Source organism: Triturus cristatus, chromosome 8, assembly GCF_964204655.1.
Source record: "Triturus cristatus chromosome 8, aTriCri1.1, whole genome shotgun sequence".
In the NCBI taxonomy this organism is placed as follows: Eukaryota; Metazoa; Chordata; class Amphibia; order Caudata; family Salamandridae; genus Triturus; species Triturus cristatus.
Window position 1 is genome coordinate 1,182,718,405 of NC_140591.1, and position 23,023 is coordinate 1,182,741,427.

The window sequence follows — 23,023 nt, forward strand, 5'->3', positions numbered from 1 at the left end:
ACATCTCTCCACACCTCAACAATTTCCACTGGTTCCCAGTCCAGGAAAGATGAAAGTTCAAGCTACTTACACACGCCTAGAAAGTTCTCCACAACACCGGTCCAGCATACCTCAAGCACTGCCTAAACTTCTACCAACCCATCAGACACCTTCGTTCTGCGTCCCAGGCAAGAGTCCACCTCCCTCGCATCAAGAAGACGCGGAGGGTGCTCTTTCGCATACCTCTCAGTCAAGACTTGGAACGACCTTCCAAAACAACTCAGAATCTCCCATTCCCTCATGGACTTCCGAAGGAACCTCAAGTCCTGGCTCTTCCAGATGAAACCGGCATGATCTACCTCCTTGGCCTGCCCAGCTCCGCACCTTGATACCGTCACAGGTTATTAGCCGCGCTCTACAAATTCACATAACATAACAGCACTGTCAGTCCATTTACCATGAATTTATAGTGAGTGAAATTCAGGCAGTAATACTTATTCACATTTAAAGGCCAAAAAACTGGGTAGTCAAAAGCAAAAAATCCAGGGGAATTAATTGGATGGAACCCACTTCGCAACAGTCCAAAACTCTCCTATCACTTGTTGACTTAATGCTTGTGTTTGATGATGCACATTGTTTCTCTGCCTTTTGGCTAGGTTCACGCTATAGAACTACTATATAAATAGATATCTACATAGTAGTGAGCACAACATTTTTATAATTATTGCATTTATAATGTTGACCAATCAACTCTCTGCGAGAGTTTGACCTCATCTAATGCTTCCAGGAAGAATAATGTTGTCATATACTTACCATGCTGGCCATGACCCTAGCAGCTTTATCAGTAGCATGTACCAGAAGTGACTTCCTGGCTTCTGTCACAATTGGTGCGAACTTAGTAGTCCTTGTCTCTATCGCAATTAGCAGCTGTGTTAACTTTCTGCAGAGCAGAACATTCCATAGGGCTGCATTGATTGGACAGAGGACAGGAAGAGAACCACAGTCCTTTTTTGTTGGTGCAAACATGGATTCAGTAGATGTAACAAATAACCAAGTTAGGCTGTTATTTCCGCCTTAATGCTCCATATCCAGGGCATTAATTTGAAGTTGTTAATGCATGAAATATAAAACAACTACATCTCCGCATGATGCAGTTATTGGTTGCTTTAAAGCATGTCTTCTGTGTTTCACTTGTATGACAATGGGACCTGGGTGGTTTTGAAAGCTAACACAGTATGCCATTATTCTACCTGCTTAAAAGAAGGGGCTACTATCTACAACATAGATCTTTCCTAAGCGTATAACTGATGTGAGCTTGAAAATGTTAATTTCAATTTAGAAGCTAAAGGGTTTGCTTTTCTCAGATTTTTGCTTTTCAAAATGTTATTAGTTTTAAATACAGCTAATTATGGTTCAGACTGAATACTGACTGCATATTGCAACATACATTTAACATGAGTGTCAGATGAACCAATATCATGTTACACACTATGAACCAGCGCAAGTAACTAACATGAATGCACAAGAGTGCATACATTCTGATCATTGGTATTTAAACAATTTATGGGAACAAGAGATCTACAGTAAGCCACAGTGATATATTGCATCTTTTTTTTTTTGCTGTATTATCTGCTTTTTGTCTAGGTCATTGCCATGATTAAAGGACTGCAGGTGCTCATGGGAAGGATGGAGAGTGTTTTCAACCATGCTATCCGCCACACAATCTATGCTGCCCTTCAGGACTTTGCACAGATCACTTTGCGAGAACCCCTAAGGCAGGCCATAAAGAAGAAGAAAAATGTAATTCAGAGGTCAGTGTTTATATTTCTATCATGTAGTGTCTTTTTTCCAAACAGATTTTATTTGGTTATTCCGGTGAAATTTGGGCAGGAGCCCTACAAGTACCTGAAAGAAAGCATAAGTAAACAGGTATACCATTGTTTCAAAATATTTGCAAAACCTGCGAACATGCAGGGAAGCCCAACAAAAACAATATGCAGACCGTTCCAGACTCAAGTAATCATACCCAGGATACGGTCGCAGATTGACAGACAAGCATAATATGAAGTAAATAGGTCTAGAGGAATGCACCTATATAGTGATTCCGGTTAGGGGTCCGTAGAAGGCGGAGGGGGAAGCTCGATCCCACGATACGTTGCACAGCGGGCACAGATTTTTCGGTATTTTTGTGGGCAGCCATGTGCCAAAAATACTGTAATGTCCGCACCCATACATCTATACAGCTCTGCCATCCACTGGCCCAGAGTCGGTGGAGGTCCCTTTCCAGAACTGTGCAATTTTGCGTTTGGCGATAGTGAGGGCTAAAAGGAGTAAATGCTGCTTATATTTATTGCCCCCTATCCCATCTGTGCTATGCAAAAGAAAGAGTTGTGGATCATGTGGGAGTTCCCATGATAATACATTACTGAGACAAGAGGATACCCTGCCCCAGAAGGGTTGCAACGCGGGGCAGCCCCAGACTGTGTGGGAAAACGTCCCTTCTTCCCTTTCACATTGCAAGCATGTAGGGGATTGGATATCGCCCATTGTCCAGAGTCTGGTTCGGGTATATTATGCACAGTGTAGATATTTGAATTGTATAAGAAGGTTCGAGGCATGTGGGCTGCTGAATTCATATCTGTGCATAGATCGCCGCCTAGTGTTGGGTCCGGATGTTTGCACGTTGTTGTCCTGGAAGAGTCTTCGAAGTATCCTTGGATAGGTGACTCCTCCCCTGGACTACAGTGCGCATGGGCATCCTCTCCATCCTCAGATTGTTTTTTTCCGCCATTGGGTTCGGATGTGCTATCTTAGCTCAAGTTAGGAAAATATTTTGTCGAGGCCAAAAGGCCTTTAGTTCGCGTCGGTACTGTTTATCGATCGGTTTTCGATACAACCTTGTTAGTTTACTAACTTTCAGCACCGACTTTTTTCGCATTTACCTGTTCATCGACTACTTCGACGATGGAATCGAGGACGCCATTCAAGAGGTGTCCGGTATGCAATGCGAAGTACCCACACATCGACGTCCATCCGGTGTGCAACAAATGCCTTTCGCCGGACCACGACGAATCGACATGCATGGCCTGTGCCCGGTTCCGTTCCAAGAAGACTCTACGGAATCGACGAGCAGCGAGACTCGAGGCGCAGCACGCGGCACCGGCCCCAGCAGACATCTTCAACGAGGCCGAAGACGTCGAAGAATTGGAAGTCTTACCCTCCAGTCCCGTTTCCGAACACGAATCCGGATCGGACGAAGTCGACGAATCACTCTTCCACAGAGGTGAAGACGACACCGAGGTAGGAGACGACGAGGAGGCCTTAGGGGCCGAAGAGAGTAGCTCCAATGATGAACAAGGCCTACCTGTTCAGACCGAAGAAAGCCCAGTGCCACAGCCTATGGCTCCGGTCGAGGGATCGCCTTCGGGCCTTACCCGAGACCCATCCCGCAGTTCTTCGGCCCCGCCCTCGGGCCCGGCCTCGGACATTCAGCGGCAGCCATTACTGCTTAAACCAGCTGGTTTCCCTTCCATAAAACCGAAACCGAAAGCTGCTCCGGTTCCAACGAAACCGAAACCGAAAGTGGCGCTGGTTGGATCGAGGCCTTCCACGCCTTCGACGCCAGCGCAACGCGTCGGCACCGACCGCACCAAGAGAGACTTCGGTGCCGAACTTGAAACGGGCGACGTCGGAGTCGACAAACGGAAAAAGGCCTTCGGCGCCGACAAACCTGCTCGGCTCCCGGCACCGACGCCACTGACAACGAGGGCTGCACCGCCTGCTGCGTCTCACATCGCTCCCTCGACGACACCAAAGCCTCACGCATCGAAGACGTCGACGGTCATCTCCGCACCTCGACTCGATGAACCACCGGCGCCGGAAAAGTCCACGGCCGCCTCTACGAACCTGGTCGGTGCCAAAGCCTCAAAGGCGCTCCAAGTACGACCTGGTGCGACACAAAGCAGCAAAACCAAGGCTGCCCTCCAGGACCCGTCTGGTTCCGGTCCGATCGAAGCTCCAGCAGCCTCTTCGGTGCCAGCCAACATTACCTTTGGCTTGCCTCCGTCAACAATCCCGAAAATGTTCCAACTCAGGACACGGGTCACCCAGACTACGGTTACACCTGCTGAGACGTCTCCGTCACGTGTCATCGACGCCAACACTGGCAGGATGATTCTCCACGAGCGAAGGATAACTTCGGAACCACCGTTGGACCCTTTCAGGATCCCACTAAAAAGGAAGCTGCCTGTAGAATCAGAACCTCTCCTTTATGAACCTTTCCACTCATCCTACCAGGATCCACAACTATTCTCCCCCACACGCTCCGACACGGATGCGTTGGAGGACTACATGGATGACCAAGTCCCCTACCATGGAGACACAGACCCTGATGACCAGCAGGACCCTGATCACACTTGGGGCGACCCTGTAGACCCAGGTGCACCTCTCGATGCACAGGACCCACAACTCTATGGGGCAAAAACATCTCCCACAGAGGATACTGCGGCGTTCAACGCTCTTATTGAACGTGCTGCAAATAACCATGGGGTGCAGCTTCACTCTGATACCATCGAAGATGACTTTCTTATGGACACTTTTGCATCCTCAGAAAGGCATGTAAAGACTCTGCCTATGTTGAAGGGAGTCCTCAAACCAGCCAAGGACATTTTCAAGGAACCCACCAGGGCACGAGTGATAAACCCCAGGATTGATAAGAAATACAGATCAGCACCTGGGGATCCTACTTACATCAGAGGCCAATTACCACTAGACTCCATTGTCGTAGCGAATGCTCGCAAAAGGGCACACTCGCAAACGACAGGTGACGCTCCTCCCCCGGACAAAGAGTCCAAGGTGCTAGAGACCTCTGGCAAGCGAGTTGCCGCCCAAGCTGCCAACATATGGCGCATAGCCAACACTCAAGCGCTCCTCGCTCGCTACGATAGAGCGCACTATGACACACTGGAGCAACTACTTCAACATCTCCCTGACCCCTACAAAGAAGGTGCAGAAATTCTTATCAGAGAGGGACAGCTACTCACAAATGCTTCCATCAAATGTGCACTAGATGCTGCAGACACGGCTGCCAGGGCCATAAACACAAGCGTCATGCTGCGACGACATGCCTGGTTACGAATCTCAGGATTCAAGCCTGAGGTACAAAACAATATACTCAACCAGCCTGTCAACCCCGACTATTTATTCGGGCCAGAGGTTGACACCACCCTTGAGAAGATAAAAAAGGACACGGACACTGCAAAGTCCATGGGCGCTCTCCAAACTCAGTCCTTTCGGAGCGGCTCCTTTCGTCGCCCCGGAAACAAGGGAGCAGGTAGAGGACAGGGGTCACAACAAACGTATAACAAAGGCAATACACAGACCACCTACGATAAAAACACCCGAGGTGGATATCGTGGCTCCAGTACAAAGGGCAGAGGACGCGGCTACGGCAACACCAGGTCCTCCCCCAAGAACAAGCAGTGACGCCCTCTCCCTTCCTCCCGACCACATAACACCTGTCGGGGGAAGGCTACAAAGGTTCCTGTCCACGTGGAACTCCATCACCACGGACAGGTGGGTCAAAGACATTGTAAAATACGGTTACTGTCTGGAGTTAACCTCCACTCCACCCACAATACCACCAAGAAACCGTCCTATGTCCTCAGAGCACTTAACGCTCTTACAGCAAGAGGTGCAAAGTATGCTTCTAAAAGGCGCTATAGAGGTCGTACCCATCCACGAGCAGGGTACGGGGGTGTACTCCCTCTACTTCTTAATTCCAAAAAAGGACGGGTCACTCAGACCTATATTAGACCTGAGATCCCTGAACCAGTACATTCTTTCAGAGAACTTTCACATGCTCACTCTACAGCAAGTCCTTCCGCTTCTCAAGCAGGGAGACTTCCTAGCCACACTGGACCTCAAGGATGCGTATTTCCACATACCCATCCACCCCTCACACAAAAAATACCTCAGGTTCACTGTTCAGGGGCAGCACTATCAATTCAAAGTCCTTCCCTTCGGCGTGACAACAGCGCCCAGGGTTTTCACGAAGTGCCTAGCTACGGTGGCAGCACATCTACGGAGGCAGCATATACACGTCTACCCCTACCTAGACGACTGGCTCGTTCAAGCGAAGTCAGCCCAGCAATGTGCCAGCCACATGTCCCGCACCATTCACCTTCTTCACAGTCTGGGATTCTCACTAAATTACCCAAAGTCCCATCTCCAGCCCGCACACGTACAACAGTACCTAGGTGCGACTATAGACACTCTGGCGGCCACAGCTCAGCCAAATTTAGTGAGGATCAACAGCATACAACTGCTGATCTCCAAGTTCAAACCCAATCACTCACTTCCAGCGCGAGTGTTTATGCAGTTAATAGGCATGATGGCCTCCTGCATCTTCATAGTCCCGCACGCGAGATTACATATGCGCCCGCTTCAGGAGTGCCTAGCACGTCAGTGGAATCAGGCTCAAGGACAGTTGAAAGACCTAGTGTTGGTGAGCGGTCGGGCATACAACTCTCTGCATTGGTGGAATCCACAAAACCTTTGCAAGGGCCGACCATTCCAAGAGCCTGTCCCACAGATAGTACTGACAGCGGACGCGTCTCTCCAGGGATGGGGAGCTCATGTACTCCACTACACAGTGCAGGGACTATGGACGACACAACAAAAGAAGATGCACATCAACCTTCTGGAACTGATGGCAATCTTCCTGGCCATGAAGGCATTCAAAGTACATCTATGCAACAAGGTCGTGTTGATCCGGACGGACAACATGACCGCAATGTACTACATACAGAAGCAGGGAGGAACACACTCTCCACAGTTGTCTCATCTGGCTCAGAGCATGTGGAAGTGGGCCATTCAGAGGAACATGTTCCTCATGGCGGAACACCTCCCTGGCAAGGACAACCAGATGGCAGATCTGCTCAGCAGACACAGCCACCAGATGCATGAGTGGGAGTTACACCCATCAGTACTCCAACCGTACTTCCAGCAGTGGGGTCATCCAGAGATAGACCTATTCGCGACAAGCGAAAACGCAAAATGCCAAAGCTTCGCCGCCAGGTTCCCACATCCGCAGTCGCAGGGCAATGCGATATGGATGAACTGGTCCGGCAGATTTGCGTACGCTTTTCCCCCAGCGCCGTTGATACCGCTGGTGGCTCGCAAACTCAGACAACACTCCCTGACACTCGTCCTAGTTGCTCCCACGTGGGCACGCCAGCCGTGGTACACCACCTTCCTCGAACTTTCCGTGGTGCCGCATCAAAGGCTGCGGATCAAACCCGCGCATTTGACGCAGAACCATGGAGAGATTCAGCACCCAGATCCGCAACAGCTGAACCTGGCGATCTGGCTCCTGAAGTCCTAGAGTTTGGCTATCTCAACCTGCCACCTGACTGTATGGACATCATCAAGGAGGCCAGGAGACCCACTACAAGAGCTTGCTATGCAGCCAAATGGAAAAGGTTCGTCATTTATTGCGGTAATAATGACATTAACCCGCTGGACGCATCCATCCAAAACATCATCTGTTACCTCTTACACCTATACCGATGCAATCTGGCGTACACCTCTATACGTGTCCATTTGACCGCAATATCAGCCTATCTGCAAACCAGGCAGCACCTCTCACTATTCAGAGTGCCTGCCATCAAAGCATTCTTGGAGGGACTCAAACGAGTCATTCCACCAAGCCACCCACCGGCTCCAATGTGGAACCTCAACTTGGTCCTCACACGCCTGATGGGTCCACCCTTTGAACCTCTACACTCATGCGAGATTCAATTCCTTACCTGGAAAGTAGCCTTCCTGGTAGCGATCACTTCCTTAAGAAGAGTTAGTGAACTCCAGGCACTAACCGTTCAAGAGCCATTTATACAGGTTCACGCCAACAGGGTCGTACTACGTACCAACCCCAAATTCATGCCCAAAGTAATATCGCAGTTCCACATGAATCAGACTATTGAACTGCCCGTTTTCTTCCAAAACCCACAAACTGTCGCAGAAAGGGCACTACATACACTAGATGTACGGAGGGCCCTCATGTACTACATCGACAGGACTAAACCCTTCAGGAAGACAAAACAACTGTTCGTTGCCTTTGCTCCGCACCACAAAGGTAACGCCATCTCCAAAGCAGGGATAGCCAGATGGATAGTTAAGTGTATTCAAATCTGTTATCAAAAGGCAAAACGCACATTAACTATTCCACCACGAGCCCACTCAACACGTAAGTTGGGGGCTTCCATGGCTTTTCTAGGAAATATTCCCCTGCATGATATATGCAGAGCAGCCACATGGTCCACTACACACACATTTACAAAACACTATTGTGTAGATGTGCAGTCAAAACAGCAGGCAGCTGTAGGACAGGCTGTTCTCAAAACACTTTTTCAGACCGCTGCAGCTGGCACTGGTAGCCGCCGCTAATAGAGGGCACTGCTATGTATTCTATGCACAGATATGAATTCAGCAGCCCACATGCCTCGAACTGAATATGCTACTTACCAGTATGCATCTGTTCTTGGCATGTAGGGCTGCTGACATTCATATCGCCCTCCCTCCTCCCCGGCGCCTGTAGCAGCTGCAGCTCTCAGAATTACTGTATAGCATGGTCATCACTTTCTGTATCTACTCCATCACTGCCACAATGGCGAAAAACAATCTGAGGATGGAGAGGATGCCCATGCGCACTGTAGTCCAGGGGAGGAGTCACCTATCCAAGGATACTTCGAAGACTCTTCCAGGACAACAACGTGCAAACATCCGGACCCAACACTAGGCGGCGATCTATGCACAGATATGAATGTCAGCAGCCCTACATGCCAAGAACAGATGCATACTGGTAAGTAGCATATTCAATACTGTGTAGAAACTGCCGTACCCTGAGGGCTGGCAATGGCCTCTGCCCAGTCGTCGTCCGTCAGGTTGGGAATGTCTGGTCTTGTCTAGGGTGGTCTGGGTGTGAGTTGTCAATGTTTGATAGGTTTGTCTGATTTTATGCAGGCCCAGATCCCCCAATAAGAGGCGCCCCTCAAGAGGGTGGAATTCTGGTATGGACTCTAGGGCCTGGATCAGGGGGGGTCAAAGCATGACAGAATTGAAGGTATTTATAGAACTGGGTCTTGTGTAATTGAAAGTCTACTTGAAGTTGCTGGAATGATTTCAATATAGTACCCCGCATTACATCTCCTAGAGTCGAGATCCCCACCAGGTCCAACCCACGGAAACCCTGTAGGGCCGCCTCTGGACTGAGATATGTATCATATCACAGGGGGGTCGTTTGGGTTATCGTCCCATCCCATCTCATCTGTCGGACTGTATTCCGCCAAAGCTGGAGCACCACTTTACATGCCGAGGGCAACGACTCCAGGGTGTTAGAGCTATAGAGGAGCTGGAGAAGAGGGGTCTTCTCCATTGCAGCATGCTCAAGAGCGAAAGCCAGGTCAGTTGGTGAGTTGTACCACCATTCGTTAATTATCAAGACTTGAGAGGCTACGTAATAGGCATAGACGTCAGCCGCTGCAATTCCCCCACAGTACGTAGACTGTGTGCAAGTGTGTAGCGCCACTCTGATTGCACCCCCGTTTCAGAGAAATTTATTAAGTATAACATTCACTTGTGCAAACCAGGATTGTGGAATCTTGTAAGGGAAGTTTTGCAATCTATAGAGAATTCTGGGTAATGAAACCATCTTGAAGATGGCTGACCAGCCATATAATGATAGTGAGAGGGAGGACTATATTGCAGTTTCATTAGTGAGACTTGCTAACAGAGGGCTGATATTGTTGGCCCATGAAATCTTAGGGCATGGCAATATGAAGATTCCCCAATACTTGAAACCCTCTGTTGCATCTGACAGCTGTGTCGCCCAAGTGCCCCGTCCCTGATTGCTGCATACTGAAAAGAGTACGGATTTAGCGGGGTTAGTGTGTAGACCCGTAGTTTCCCCAAGCACTCTAAGGATTTGTAGGATACGCGGTCCCGAAAACCACGGGTCTGTCATAAAAAAGAGGACGTCGTCCGCATATAGTGCGATGCGGTCTGAGTGCGATTGGACCATTCAAACCCTCGGAGCACCGGGTCACCACGAACCCAGGTCGCTAAGGGTTCCACCGCTAGGGCAAACAGCATAAGGGATAGAGGAGAGCCCTGCCTCGTGCCTCTATGGATGTGGAAGGGATCTTAGTGATACCCAGCCATGCGTACAGAGTCTGTTAAATTAGTGAAGAGTAGCCGGACATATGCTATAACGCGAGGGCCGAAGTTTACCTCCTCAAGTAATTGGAACAGATAGACCCAGCTGAGCGAATCAAAAGCTTTATCTATGTCAGCTAATAATAGGGCCGCTGGGCGCCCCAATGTGGGGGCCATCTCCATGGAATTATGGACTCTCCGTATGTCGTGACGGGTAGCCCTGTGGGGCATGAAGCCCGACTGATCTGGATGAATTAAATCCGTCACACACGTGTGGAGGCGATCCGCTAGAAATTTCCCTAATAATTTAGGCTCAAAATTAATGAGGGAAATGGGGCGGTGCGATGATGGGTCTTCCGGAGGGCACCCTGGTTTGAGGAATAAAACTTTCTCGGCATGTCTCCAGTCCCGGGTAAAATACCCTGTTCATGGGCTTGGTGTATGGCAGCTAGTAGGTGGGGGCCTAATATATACATATTCAGCCGTAAGAACTTCATAGGGAATCCATTGGGTCCAGGCGCCCGCCCCGGGCGGATTGCGCTTAGTGCCGCGGTCAGCTCGTCTAATGTAATAGGAGCCTCTAGTTGGTCTCGCACGTGATCTGCTATTCTACGTGGTGGTATATCGATAAGAAAATCCGCTATTTGGCCCTCTGATAGCTGCTTGCTGCGCTCGTATAGGGAGGAAAAATGCCGGGCATATTCCCGGGCCACCTGATCCGGCGAGGAGCATAGGCCCCCGTCTGCATCCCATAAGGTAGGCACTATAGCGGGGGATTTATCGGCTTGGCATTGCCTGTGGAGCATTTTACTCGACTTATCGCCCCACTGATATATCCTGTGCTGTGATGCTTCTCAGATCTCTTTGGCTTCCCTCATTAGATATTGTTGTATTTCATGTTGTGTTTGTAGCAAATTGCGCCGGAATGATGGGCTGGGGGCTAGGTTGATTTGTTTAATCAAAGACGCCTGACGCGTTTCAAGATCTTCCAACTGTTCTTGCTGTGCACGTTGCTCTTTTGTGCGATAGCTAATTTCAACGCCACAGAGAGTGGGTTTCAAGGCCTCCCAGAGGATACACTGGTACGGAGCAGAGGCCGCATTTGTGTCTAGATAATCTTCTATTGCTGTGTGAAGCATGTCTTGATAGTCTTGGTTTCAGAGGTGCCATCAGTACATGCGCCACCTAAAGGGAGGTTTACGAGAGCAGGTATGTAATTTAAGAGAAATCAGAGAATGGACAGAGAGCCTTCTGGAAAGATGTGTGACTTGTGAAACCCTATGTAGAAATATATGACGCGTAAACAAGTGGTCGAGGCGGGACTGGGAACCATGCACTGCTGATAAGAATGTGTACCCCAGCTCTGTGGGGTGATATTACCTCCATATATCAGCTCAATCTAGGGTCGATGCCAGCGTGTTCAGTTTAGAGGGACCCCCTGGCAGGGGGCGGTCCGTGCTACACTACCTGTCCGCAGGACCCATGGTATCGTTCCAGTCTCCTCCCAGGAGGGTGAAGCCCTCCTGCAGCTCCCCCAAAAGTCTGGAAACCCTTTCGACAAAGGTTGCCCCCAATGGAGGGGGAAATCCTACCTAAGTTGATGTGTTCACCGTAGAGTGTGCCTGTGACTATGACAAATCTGCCCCCTGCATCGACCCAGGTGCACGTGTGTTGGAAGGGGACTCTGCGATGTATGAGGATGGCCGTGCCTCGCGACCCTCTGACAAAACCGGCGTGGTATACCTGGTGGAACCCAAATCTGGCCAGAATGGGTGTTTTCGTACCCAGAAGATGACCCTCCTGCAGGAGTAGGATGTCTGCCCCAATTCGTTTGGGCTGGTGTAAGACCGCGCCCCATTTAATCTTATTAACAAGACCCCTGACATTCCATGTAATCACCGTAAGGTCCCCCAAGGGGGGTTTATCAGTCTGTGCCGTCATATCGCATTGCTGAAGGCGCTGTAGGGATAGTGTCTGAATCTAGATTTAAAGTCTGCATGTCCAATAACATTACAACTAAATTCCCCATGATGCCCCCCACCCGACACTGCCGAAAACTAGGAGCATCTATTGCGGTGTAGGGGGCACCTGGTCGCCAACAGGGGGAACCCGGGCCCCCACACCAACAACCCAACCACTAAACATTAACGATGGTGGATAGGGATGTCCAAGGCGCAGCCACTCAATGGCTGGCTGCCCACGCCCAATCAGAGGACATTAAACATTAGGATAGTCTCGATGATTTGAGGTCCATGACCAACAAGTATTGCCGCCGGGGCACAACTGTACGGCTCAGGTGATAACGTTCTGGGCTGGAGGATCACCTATCTGAGCCGGATCTATGACGCCTGTTCGATTTGGTCCTGCGAGGCTGTAGTGCCTTTTTTTAATGTGTTTTTATTTTTTTCCCTAAGGTATAACAGTTAGCACAATAAATACACTGTGTGCTACATGGCTCTCAGCAGTGGGCCTGACCTTCAACTTGAAAACAATAAGGCTCAAGTTTAGCTGCCATGTCTTCCAGCTGTTTACAACTGTCTTACCACCAACACTACTTAGTCAATTCGCATTGATCAACAAAACAATGGGGCAGAATGCAATACTGTTACAGTTTGCAGTTGGCAGTTCAGTGTTCAGCAGACCCTGATCCAAACATGTATATAACGAGAAGGAACACAATGCAGTCTTAATCATATGTTGTCGTAAGGCAGTGTATCAAAGGTCCATATTATGTGGGAGAAAAACCCCATTTGGCTGCTTGATACGATGATATAAGCAAAAATAAAAACAAATTACAAAGAAAAACAGCCCAGTCAACCTATATCAGTCTCAACCAATAATTGGCAACCTTCATTTACTGCAAATGTCTCATCCTTTGCATTTCACATGGTACAGTGCCTCTCATGCACACCCCAGTCCCTGACAGCGGTCTCAAAAATCAGATGTTTGTTTTCGCACACTCGGTTGCATACCCAGCATAGCTCTAATCCTCGCTTCATTATGCCCCCCTGTCGGGCCTATTCTTTATATTTATTAATTTGGAACCAGTATGTGTCTAAGGTAAGCAGCCAGTCTACTAATTGAAGGCATGCATCATTCAAAGAGAAAACTGGAAGACCTTCCCTTGTTTCAAGAGTTAGGTAGCCTTGGTTCATTGTTTAAATCGTGTACCTTGTCCTTCATTCTTCTGGGATAGAGAATCAATAGTTATCTTGTGAAATTCTGTACTTAATTTTGTATGAAGATAAAAAGATGGTGGTAATGCTCTGTTTTTTACCACAAATTAGATGGAGTCCTAAGGTAAAGTTTAGTTTATTGTTCTATTTGATATTCCACAGGGTGTCTGTTAGATTTGGGGGTGTCTAGTTGGCAGAGGTAGGTACCTTTGACAAATAGGGACCCTTGCGTCTAGTCAGGGTAAGGGGGTACACTCCTAAAATAACCCCTGCTCACCCCCTTGGTAGCTTGACACGAGCAGACAGGCTTGTCTCAGAGGCAGTGTGTAAAGCATTTGTGAACACATACAGTAATCAAGTGACAACACTACAGATGGACACCACACAAGTTTTATATCGAAAATAAGTATTCTTTATATAGACTTATCCCAAGACCACAAACAACAAAAATCCACAATACTGTACTTAGAATGGTACAATTAGCTTAGTTCTCTTAAGATGAGTTCAATGTACCTTAAGATGCGTAACGCAAGACAACGAAAGTGTTGCAAGGACAGTGATGCGTTGAAGATCTGGTGCAAAGAAACAAAGATGGCGCTTTCTTCTTGATGCGACACGCTTCCCAGTGAGGCCGTGGCGTCTGATGCGACGTCGATCCTCTTCTCCAGCGATGAGCCGCAACAGGCCCTGCAACACGCTTCCCAGTGATGCGCGTCTGCTGTGACATCGATCCTCTCCCCTGGTGATGCGAGGCGCTTCGGTGGCCCTGCAATGACTCAACGATTCTTCTGCGACACGCTTCCCGGTGTTGCGGCGACGTCTGCTGCGACGTCGATCCTCTTCTCCGGCGATGCGAGGCGCTTCCGTGTTGTGGAGCGGCAGCGGCAGTTCGGCCACACGCTCCCTGCTCTTGAGGCGCGCTTCCAGCTCCTTGCGACACGCAGTTCCTCAGAAAGTCCAGCACTTCCAAAGAACTCTTGGGGAGCTGATGGTTGAAGTCTGTTGTCCCTGAGACTTCAGCAGGAGGCAAGCTCTCTTCCAAGCCCTTGGAGATCCTTCACAAGTTGAATAAAGTGCACACAAAGTCCTTTCTCCTTTCCTTGGCAGTCAGGCACCCACTGCAGGGCAATCCCCCAAGCAGCACTTCAGCTTAGGGATAGCCTCTCCTCAGTTTCTTCTGGTTCCTCTCCTCAGCAAAGGTTTCGTCTTGTTTTCCAAAGTGATCTAAAGTTCTGGGGACGGGGTCCCCTTTTTATACACAGTTTCTCCTTGTTCTCTGAAGGCAGAGAGGCCTTTGCCTAGTCCATACCAGTTCGGGTCAGTCCTGGAGCACTTTGTTGACATGACTCCTTCTTTCCTTTCACAGTGCAGGGCATAGACATCAGACGCACCACAGGGTGTGGAGCCAGCATTGTGGAGGGAAAGCAAAACCCTATTCAGGTCCCAGGTGCAACTCCTCCCACCCATCTACATGGAGATCTCTCTATTCAGCCCTGTGCTGACTCACTCTGTCTCCGGAAATTCCCCAGCCCCCTGGAATTCCCCAGCCCCCTGGAATTCCCCTGCCCCTGTCACTCAAACTCCAGACAAGGAATACACAACCTAGCAGAGGCAGGCTGGGATGGTTAGACAAGAAAATACCTACTTTCTAAAAGTGGTTTTCAAACACAGAATGTTAAAACCAACTTCACTAAAAGATGTATTTTATCATTCTGAGTTCAGGCATTCTAAACTCGAATTTCCACCATGTTCCCTGAGTCAGTTAGGATTATAGAATGTAATAATCAAACTGCCCATTCTGGCCTATGGGGAACAGTTAGCCTGGCAATAGTGAAAAATAAAAATGGCTGTAATTCACTATTAGGACATGCCACACACATCAGGGCTTGTCCTACCTTATACTTACAATGCACCCTGCCCTTGGGCATACCATAGGGGTGACTAATATGCAGAAAAGGGAAGTTTTAGGGACTGGCAAGTGGGTGCACTTGCCCAGTCAACATGGCAGTACCAGACTGCACACAGGCTCTGCAATGGCAGGCCTTAGACACACTTTTACAGGCTGCTTCTGTGGGTGGCACAACCAGTGCTGCAAGCCCACCAGCAGCATTTGGATTACCAGCCCTGGGCACTCCTGGTGCACTGTACTAGGGTCTGACAGGTAAACCAACCCAGCCAATCATGGAATCACTAATTCATACATCAATTTACAATAGGGAGAGCATATGCACTTTAGCACTGATCAGCAGTGGTAAAGTCGCCAGAGTCATAAAAAAGCCAACAGGTCAGAAAAAATAGAGAAGGAAGGCAAAAAGTTCAGGGATGACCCTGCAAAAAGGGCCAAGTCCAACAGTGTGCTTGATGTTTTCCGATTTTCTTCTTTTAGCAACAATGCATTAGATGTTTAGTCATGGTTGCATATATTCAACATTATCTGAATTAGGGCTCATGGATCTTTCTCTTCAGGCAGAGTTCTCATACGAGGCATGACTTCTAGACATGACGCCAAATTAAAACAAGAAAAGGAGCTGGTCTCCCACTTAATTCAAGTGAAAATCTGTGCTACTAATAAATGCTATAGTTCCTCCTCAATCTAATCCAGCAACTATGATCTTTTTATGTTGGGTATGCATCCATTGTAAGGCCTCTGGACATTTTATTCAGTACTTTCATAGCTGAACTATTGATATGTTGCATTGCATCTTATGTGATTTGGCTGACATCTCATTCCTTTTCATTGCTATAAATGTTAATATTTTTTATTTTGTAAGCTTGGCAACACTATATGATATTGATGTGAAGTAGCAACATAATGGAGACTGCTGCTTTTAAATCTGTTTACTGCTTTTGCTCATTTCCTTTCTGCCCACTCCCTCGAACATTTCAAATGTAAAGATTTTCATTGCTCTGAGAAAGCTGATTATCTAACTTGTGAAGGGAAACTATAGGTAAAATAAAAATACATTTTGGTGATGATTTATATCGAGATGACCTGGGTGTCACAATATGAGAAATCAGTGTTAAATATATATGTGGATCTAGACACTGGATCTAATATTTCTTGATTATCAATCCATTAACTACAGCCTTTCATTGTTTCAGTAGTTTGCTGCATTCTACTGTTAGAAACATCTGTTCTTGTGAGCTAATTATCTAAGACTAGTTGACTATCCAAATGATGAAAGCTGCTTTCCAAATCAGTGTACTGACTCTCATACAAACTGGGTAGTTTGGTACAGGCAATGCCCACCGATAGTTGGGTGAAGGCTACTTTTGCACATAAGTCCCAAACATCTTTGGGTGGATTGGGCAAAGTGTGATACTTTGTGAGAGAAAGAGAATAGTAGGTAACATATGAACATCAACTTTAAATTTCAGAAATCTGTGACCAGTATGACATAAAATTGTACATAGCAGATTTAGCATTACTGCTGGTTAAAGTTCTGTTAGTGGTGTATTGTTTGCTGTTCAGCTGTTCCCATTAACTCAATTTTTGGTGGGAAGTCTGCCTTATGGCCTTCTCCCATAAATATCTTCCCTGCACCCAATGCATTTCTAGAAATAAGACTATGGCATGAAGTATATGTGGTTTTGTTTCACGTTGGAGTGTCCCTTTGGGACACCACATGCAACTTACACATCATGGTGATTTCATTGCAGATCTGCCTATGCCTAGTAGGCATAAGTCTGACTTTTCTTTATTAGGGGGGTCCCTCTCAAATGACATAATTGCCTTGTGGGCTCAGAGAGGAACCCACCAGTCCTTCCTTGTAGAGCAAGGTAACCCTATTCTCAACTGAAGCCCACTCCTCTTACCCTGTTTCTGGCTATCCCTAAGCAACCATGGTTCTGTGACTGACACCATCTGGCCGGAAAGACCAAATCACTTTGTCCATTTATGATGAGTGTCATCCCACCTACTTGATTCCAAGAAAGCCAGTTAAAAGAGGGCAAATGAGATGAACTTCCTTGTAACTAAACTGCCTAGCGAGAATAAAATAATGTCTCTGAAAAAGGAAGACCCACTAAAGCCCAGCTGAATGAGGATATATGTGGTGGACCAAGAAGCCTGAAGAGTTTAGAACCCTGCAGGCTTCTGCCAGAATCTTTATCTAATAAACCAAGCATCACCAGAGATTGGGAGCTCCAGAGACTGTTCCAGGACAACAAAGGTGCGTCTGCACTCACCCCGGCTGTCTCTGTCCCTTATGATACCCATACAGTCCGTCATTGAGCCCCCAGAGTCTTTGAGAGATATATGATTTTTTTATGCTGGATCTTGGATTTGTTTTCCTTTTGCCTGCCGCATCCCCGAGTTAAAAATCATTTCAACTATCTGTCCAGCCTGTATTGTTACAGATACATCGACGTTCAATTTGTGGTTGGACCTTTTCTTAAAATTCCTTTTCTGAACTGGTAACCAGTAGAGTCAGTCAGTCCACACTTTACCTTATCCACATATCTTGACTTTGACATTGCTAATCCACAATACATGGCACTGAAGGTTGGCACTTTTTAATGGTGCTATGTCCCCTATTAAAAACATTTGTACTAGGTCCTGTGTTTAACATTTCACACTTGTTTTTGTGATCCTAAACACTGTTGGGATTAGGGTGATGACCCCTGTTTCCAGTTTGCATGGTGGTTTGCTGAGTTTACTTGCCTTTGCAGACAATTCTGTTTGCTTCTCAGCCACCAGTTCAGTCCCACTAAGCTAACCAGACTTGAAATAGTGCAGACATTGAAGGAGAAGCCAGCAATATTATGGCAATTCAGATTTATGGTGTTATTCAGGCTGCCTGTTTGACTGATATTAGTGTAATGCTGGCAGACCTATGATTTCAGAGGATAAATGAATATCGTTTCATTGGTTAACATTGGCAATAGGACCACTATTATAACAATGTTTGGGATTGTTTGCCAGTCCCTTGATGTGCTCATGTCTTTAGATTTATTTTTTTTGTATATTTTTTCCTGCACCATATAGCCTACCAGAGGTAAAATCCTATTGTTCTTCAGAGTAATAGCACTGACTGGACATTCAGTTTATTCTGTGTTATTTACTGTGACAAGCCGGTTTGAATATCTGATCCCGCTATCACCTTCTAAAGTAATCCTTGGTAGCTTAAGTGTGCTACCCATAAAGAGTCAAGGGAATAACGGGTTTCCATTTGGGGTGCACTAGTTGTAGTGGCCACGGGGTTCCTTCTGTTAAAAAACTGTGTGTACGAGTACTGCTGAGTACTCCTGATTGACATAGTACATCAAGAGAGGTCTCACATGGCAATGGAATCTGATGTGCATGAAGAACATTTTACATTTTAAAGAGGTATTACAGCGTTGTGTCCTTTCCTAAGGTCATGTTTAGGCTCCTGCACATTTGCTAAGATTTATAGTTTGAATGGACAATCACTCCTTTGCCAATGCTTGAAAAAATGTTTTTTATGGGGCACTGATGATGCTTCATTCGGGTTCTAGAGATTCTCTGCATCATAATGTCTTTCATTCATCCTCTTAAGTCTGTTTTCATTAATGATGCCGTTTAAATCCAGAGTCAAGTCAGATGTACTAACAGGTACTATTTATTTACTTTGTAGTAAATGTTATGGTAAGTTTTCTGTCATCAAAATTCAGACGGAAAAATAACACTGTAAAATGACGGTTCTTAGCTGTTTACCGAAGAAAGAATCACGATTTTATTAAAGACAAGGAGGCTAGCATTATGCATAAACCTTTATTCACTCCTTCTGACCAGAAGCTCTTAAAAAAACTTCCAAAACAGAACTTTAACATAGCACAATATAACATAAAACCTCAGTCCCATAAATACTTGTAATTGTGTTCCATATTCCTCCTCTTTTGTTTGACTCTTCTTTGTAATCTTTTGTTCTTCACTATATTCTTTATCCGCCTTTAGTTATCTGCAAAATAAACCAAAATAATTTCTCTGATTCTTAATCTAGTATACTCCTGTTAAACCATTAGCTTACTGTAGTAAAACAATCTCTTACTCTAAAGAATTACATTTTCTTCAAATTTCTTTTACAAACTTTTACTATTTCCCTACCCACCTAACAACCTCCTCTTATGCTAGGGGTGGGCGGGATAATACTAGCCTCCTTCTCTGTAATAAAATCGCAATTCTTTATTCAGTAAACCTTTATGAATTGTCATTTTATGACCATACAGAAGTCTAGCATTATGTATGTTCAAAGTTTTTCAAAGCACAGCTTGAAACATGTTCTAAGGCTCTGAAATATAACCTCCTAAATGTATCGGCGTTAGACTAATCTGTTGCCTTCAAAGTTTCCTCCAGACGTCCTCCCATCATAAAATTCTTACTCGCCATTGCACCCCTGATGGAATGTCCTGTGAATTTTGACAAATCTACACCTGCTTACCTCATTACAGCCTTTACCCATCTTGCGGTTGTTGCATTTGTGACCTCTTTAAACGGCGTTACATAAGAAATCAACAGCTGCTCCACTGCAGCCCATCTTTTATCCATCATTCTACTTTCATACTCTTTTATATATTTAACCACACACACATTTGTAGAGTTGTAAAATCTTGGGTAAAATACCGAAACAGACATAGACTTAGTTCTTTTCCAAATTTTGAAAATTACTCTTTCTGGTTGAAAAAATCAGTTTGACACTTCTAGCACCCTTCTACCTGAAACCCATCTGAATGAAATTAAACACAATGTTGCCAATTTCCATGGTAATTCCCTTACTACAAGGTTTTTGTTGCTTGGCCATATTTCAAATAGTTGTAATATCAAATCAGCATTCCATAATATTTTGATATTTTTCTCTTGGCGGTCTCCTTAACCTAATCCCTTTCATTCCCCTCCTTATCAATTTGCTTCGACCCAATGATATTCCTAGTTTTAATGAATGTCTGGCTGCCATAGCTGATCTATAACAATTAACTTTTCTATATGATAAGCCTTTTCAAACACTATTGCCAAGAAATGTGCCACCTGTACTTCATCTGCTTCAATAAGATCAAAATCCCTTTTTCATGGTATGGACCTGCTCCTGGCTGAAGGAGCTCCACAAACTCAGGGGTTTTGGAGGCTGGGATGACATTGGAATTTCTACACTGGGGGACCTGGTGGCGAAGGGGGATCTTAAGCCCTATTTGACCCTGACGGCGGAGTACGGGCTACGCCTCACTCAGTTCCTTAAATACGCGCAACTGCGTCATGCATGGAGGGCTGAAGCGGCGCTTTCCTCTCCCCTGCCAGAATATGCCCCGTTGGAGGGTCGTCTGCTACAAGAACAGATATCCAATAAGTTAGTCTCTCTGACATATAAGACCCTCAATATTAGCACACCAGATAGATTGGGGAGACTGAGAGAAACCTGGGAAATGGACTTGGGCGAGCTGGACACAATAGAGTGGGAAGTTGCCCTGATGCACCACAGGGAAGTCGCGATTAAATCCCGGCTACGACTCATACAATATAAGATCTTGCACAGGGTATACTATGATAGGGTTCGGCTACACCACATGGGCCGAGCCAGTGACGCCTGTTGCCTTTGTTGCGGGCACCCGCAGGGGGACTTCTACCATGTTATTTGGGACTGCCCCATAATTCACACGTATTTGACGCAAATTCTGGGTGAGTTGAGTAAGGTGCTGGAGGCCGCGCTCTTGGTGGAGCCGAAATTTGTTTTATTGGGAATAAATACTGATGTGGACCTGAGCCGCCCGCATCTGATTTTTGCAATGCTGGCCCTTGTGGTGGCCAAAAGGGACGTGGCGAGGGCATGGGGAGCGGTGATACCTCCCCAACTGGGGGAATGGAGGAGGGGTATGGACCTCTATATGGCGGCGGAAAGGGTCACCTACAAAGCGAGGGGCTGTCCCCGGAAATTCCGCAGAGTATGGGGAAAATGGAGGAGGTACCATGGTCTTGATGGGGGTCTGGGACCAGATTGACACACCGAGAGTCCTACTGAGCGAGACCTTGTTCCAAGCTGAGGGGGGACGGTCCATGGGCCTTAGACCTGAGGGGAGATGATGGAGCATAAAAGGGCATTATGGAATTCCGCCCTGTGAAACGAAACTGGATATTGTCGGATTGTTGATCATGATGTTGTCACTATGGGTGATGGGTGGGGGGACGAGGGAGCGCCTGGGTATGTGGATAATCACTTGTGGCTTGCCAGCTGTGTTTGTGTTGGTTAAAATGTAAATTAAAATATTTAAAAAAAAACAAAAAAATCGCTTTCCATGCACCATGTAACCATACTTGCCATGCACTTCTATATCTCTTTCTAGTTCCTGGTGACTGTGACTCTTTGAGTTAATTCGTAGTAGTTCCCAAAAGGCCTGTGAATTTACCTGAACTCCTGATATTCTCCATACTAGAAGGTTGAGTTAACCTGATTCTGCTAAAGGATGTTCTTCCTACACCACTCCTTGTAAAAGACCTTTGAATTACCTTATCAAATATGGGATTTCTATCGCCATTTCCATAGTGGTTGGAAACCATACTTGTGTTTTACAAAAAGGTGTGACTAGTACTATTTGACACCTCTGCCTCCTCACCTATACTAATACTCTCTGAATCAGAGAGAATGGGGGAAGTGCATACCTTTCATTTTCCTCCAATCTTGCAAAGATGCATCTCCTGCTATTGCTCCCGGATCTGGTCTCCAACTGATATAATGTGGTGACTGAAAAGTCAATCAGGAAGCAAAAAGATCCACCACAGATGGGCCCATTATTTCCTGAATCTCCTGAAAATTATTCTCCCTTAACTTCTATTCACTGTAGTCTGTCAAATTTCTCGAATTCTAATCTACCACATTGTGTATCCCTGGTAAGTATTCTGCTTTCAATCCTATCTTATTCCAAGCAAAATTGTCACATTACTTTTGCTAAATCTGATAGTCTCTTCGACCTGCTTCCGCCCATTCTTTTATATATTTTACTGCGGTTCTGTTGTCTGTCTTCAATAAAACTGAATTTCCCTTCAGCTCATTCCTGAGACTGTGGAGGGCAAACAACCTGCTCTCAACTCTAAACGAGTTATGTGTTCCTCTTTTTCTACTACATTGCAAACTCCACCTGTCTTATGCCCAGAGCATATGGCACCCCATCCTGAATTGCTTTTATCTGACTCTAGAATAAAATATGGTTTTGTCCCAAAAAGTGCCCTTCTGTTCAAGTCTTCCAATTTTTCCTTCCACGATAATAACTCGTCCTTGGCTCAGAGGTATCCTATCTCTGTACCACAAACCTTTCGTCAGACCCAAAGTCTTCAGACGCTGAAAGGCCCTGTAATGTGGAGGTCCCAGAAATACAGCTTGTATCGATGATTATAACAGACCGTTCACCTGTGCCAACTCTGTCAACTTCAGTTTCTCCTTCTTTGGCAACAATCTTATTTCTTGCCTTATCTGCTTTACTTTCTTCTCCGGTAACTGTAACTGACTTGTTACTGTGTCTACCACAAATCCTAGAAATTCCAATCATTGCGATAAAATTAGTATTGATTTCCCTGAAACTATTATAAAACCCAATGTCTCTTACAAATCCTTCCCCGACATCAACTGGTCTTTCAATTCCTCTATACTTTGATTTATTATCTAAATGTCGTCTAAATAAGCAGTCATTCTCACTCCTCTTTCTCTTAGGAA

At 46.3% G+C, this 23,023-nt stretch overlaps 1 protein-coding gene across 2 annotated transcripts in view; it reads left to right on the top strand.

The window, feature by feature from the left end:
* Window positions 1–23,023, top strand: part of CYFIP1 (cytoplasmic FMR1 interacting protein 1) — a 517,233-nt gene that overhangs the window by 148,723 nt on the left and 345,487 nt on the right. For both annotated transcript variants that reach the window (XM_085622863.1, XM_085622862.1), the window contains exon 14: window positions 1,624–1,790. In XM_085622863.1, coding sequence (XP_085478989.1) covers window positions 1,624–1,790 — 167 coding nt within the window. The remainder of the gene's footprint in view (window positions 1–1,623; window positions 1,791–23,023) is intronic.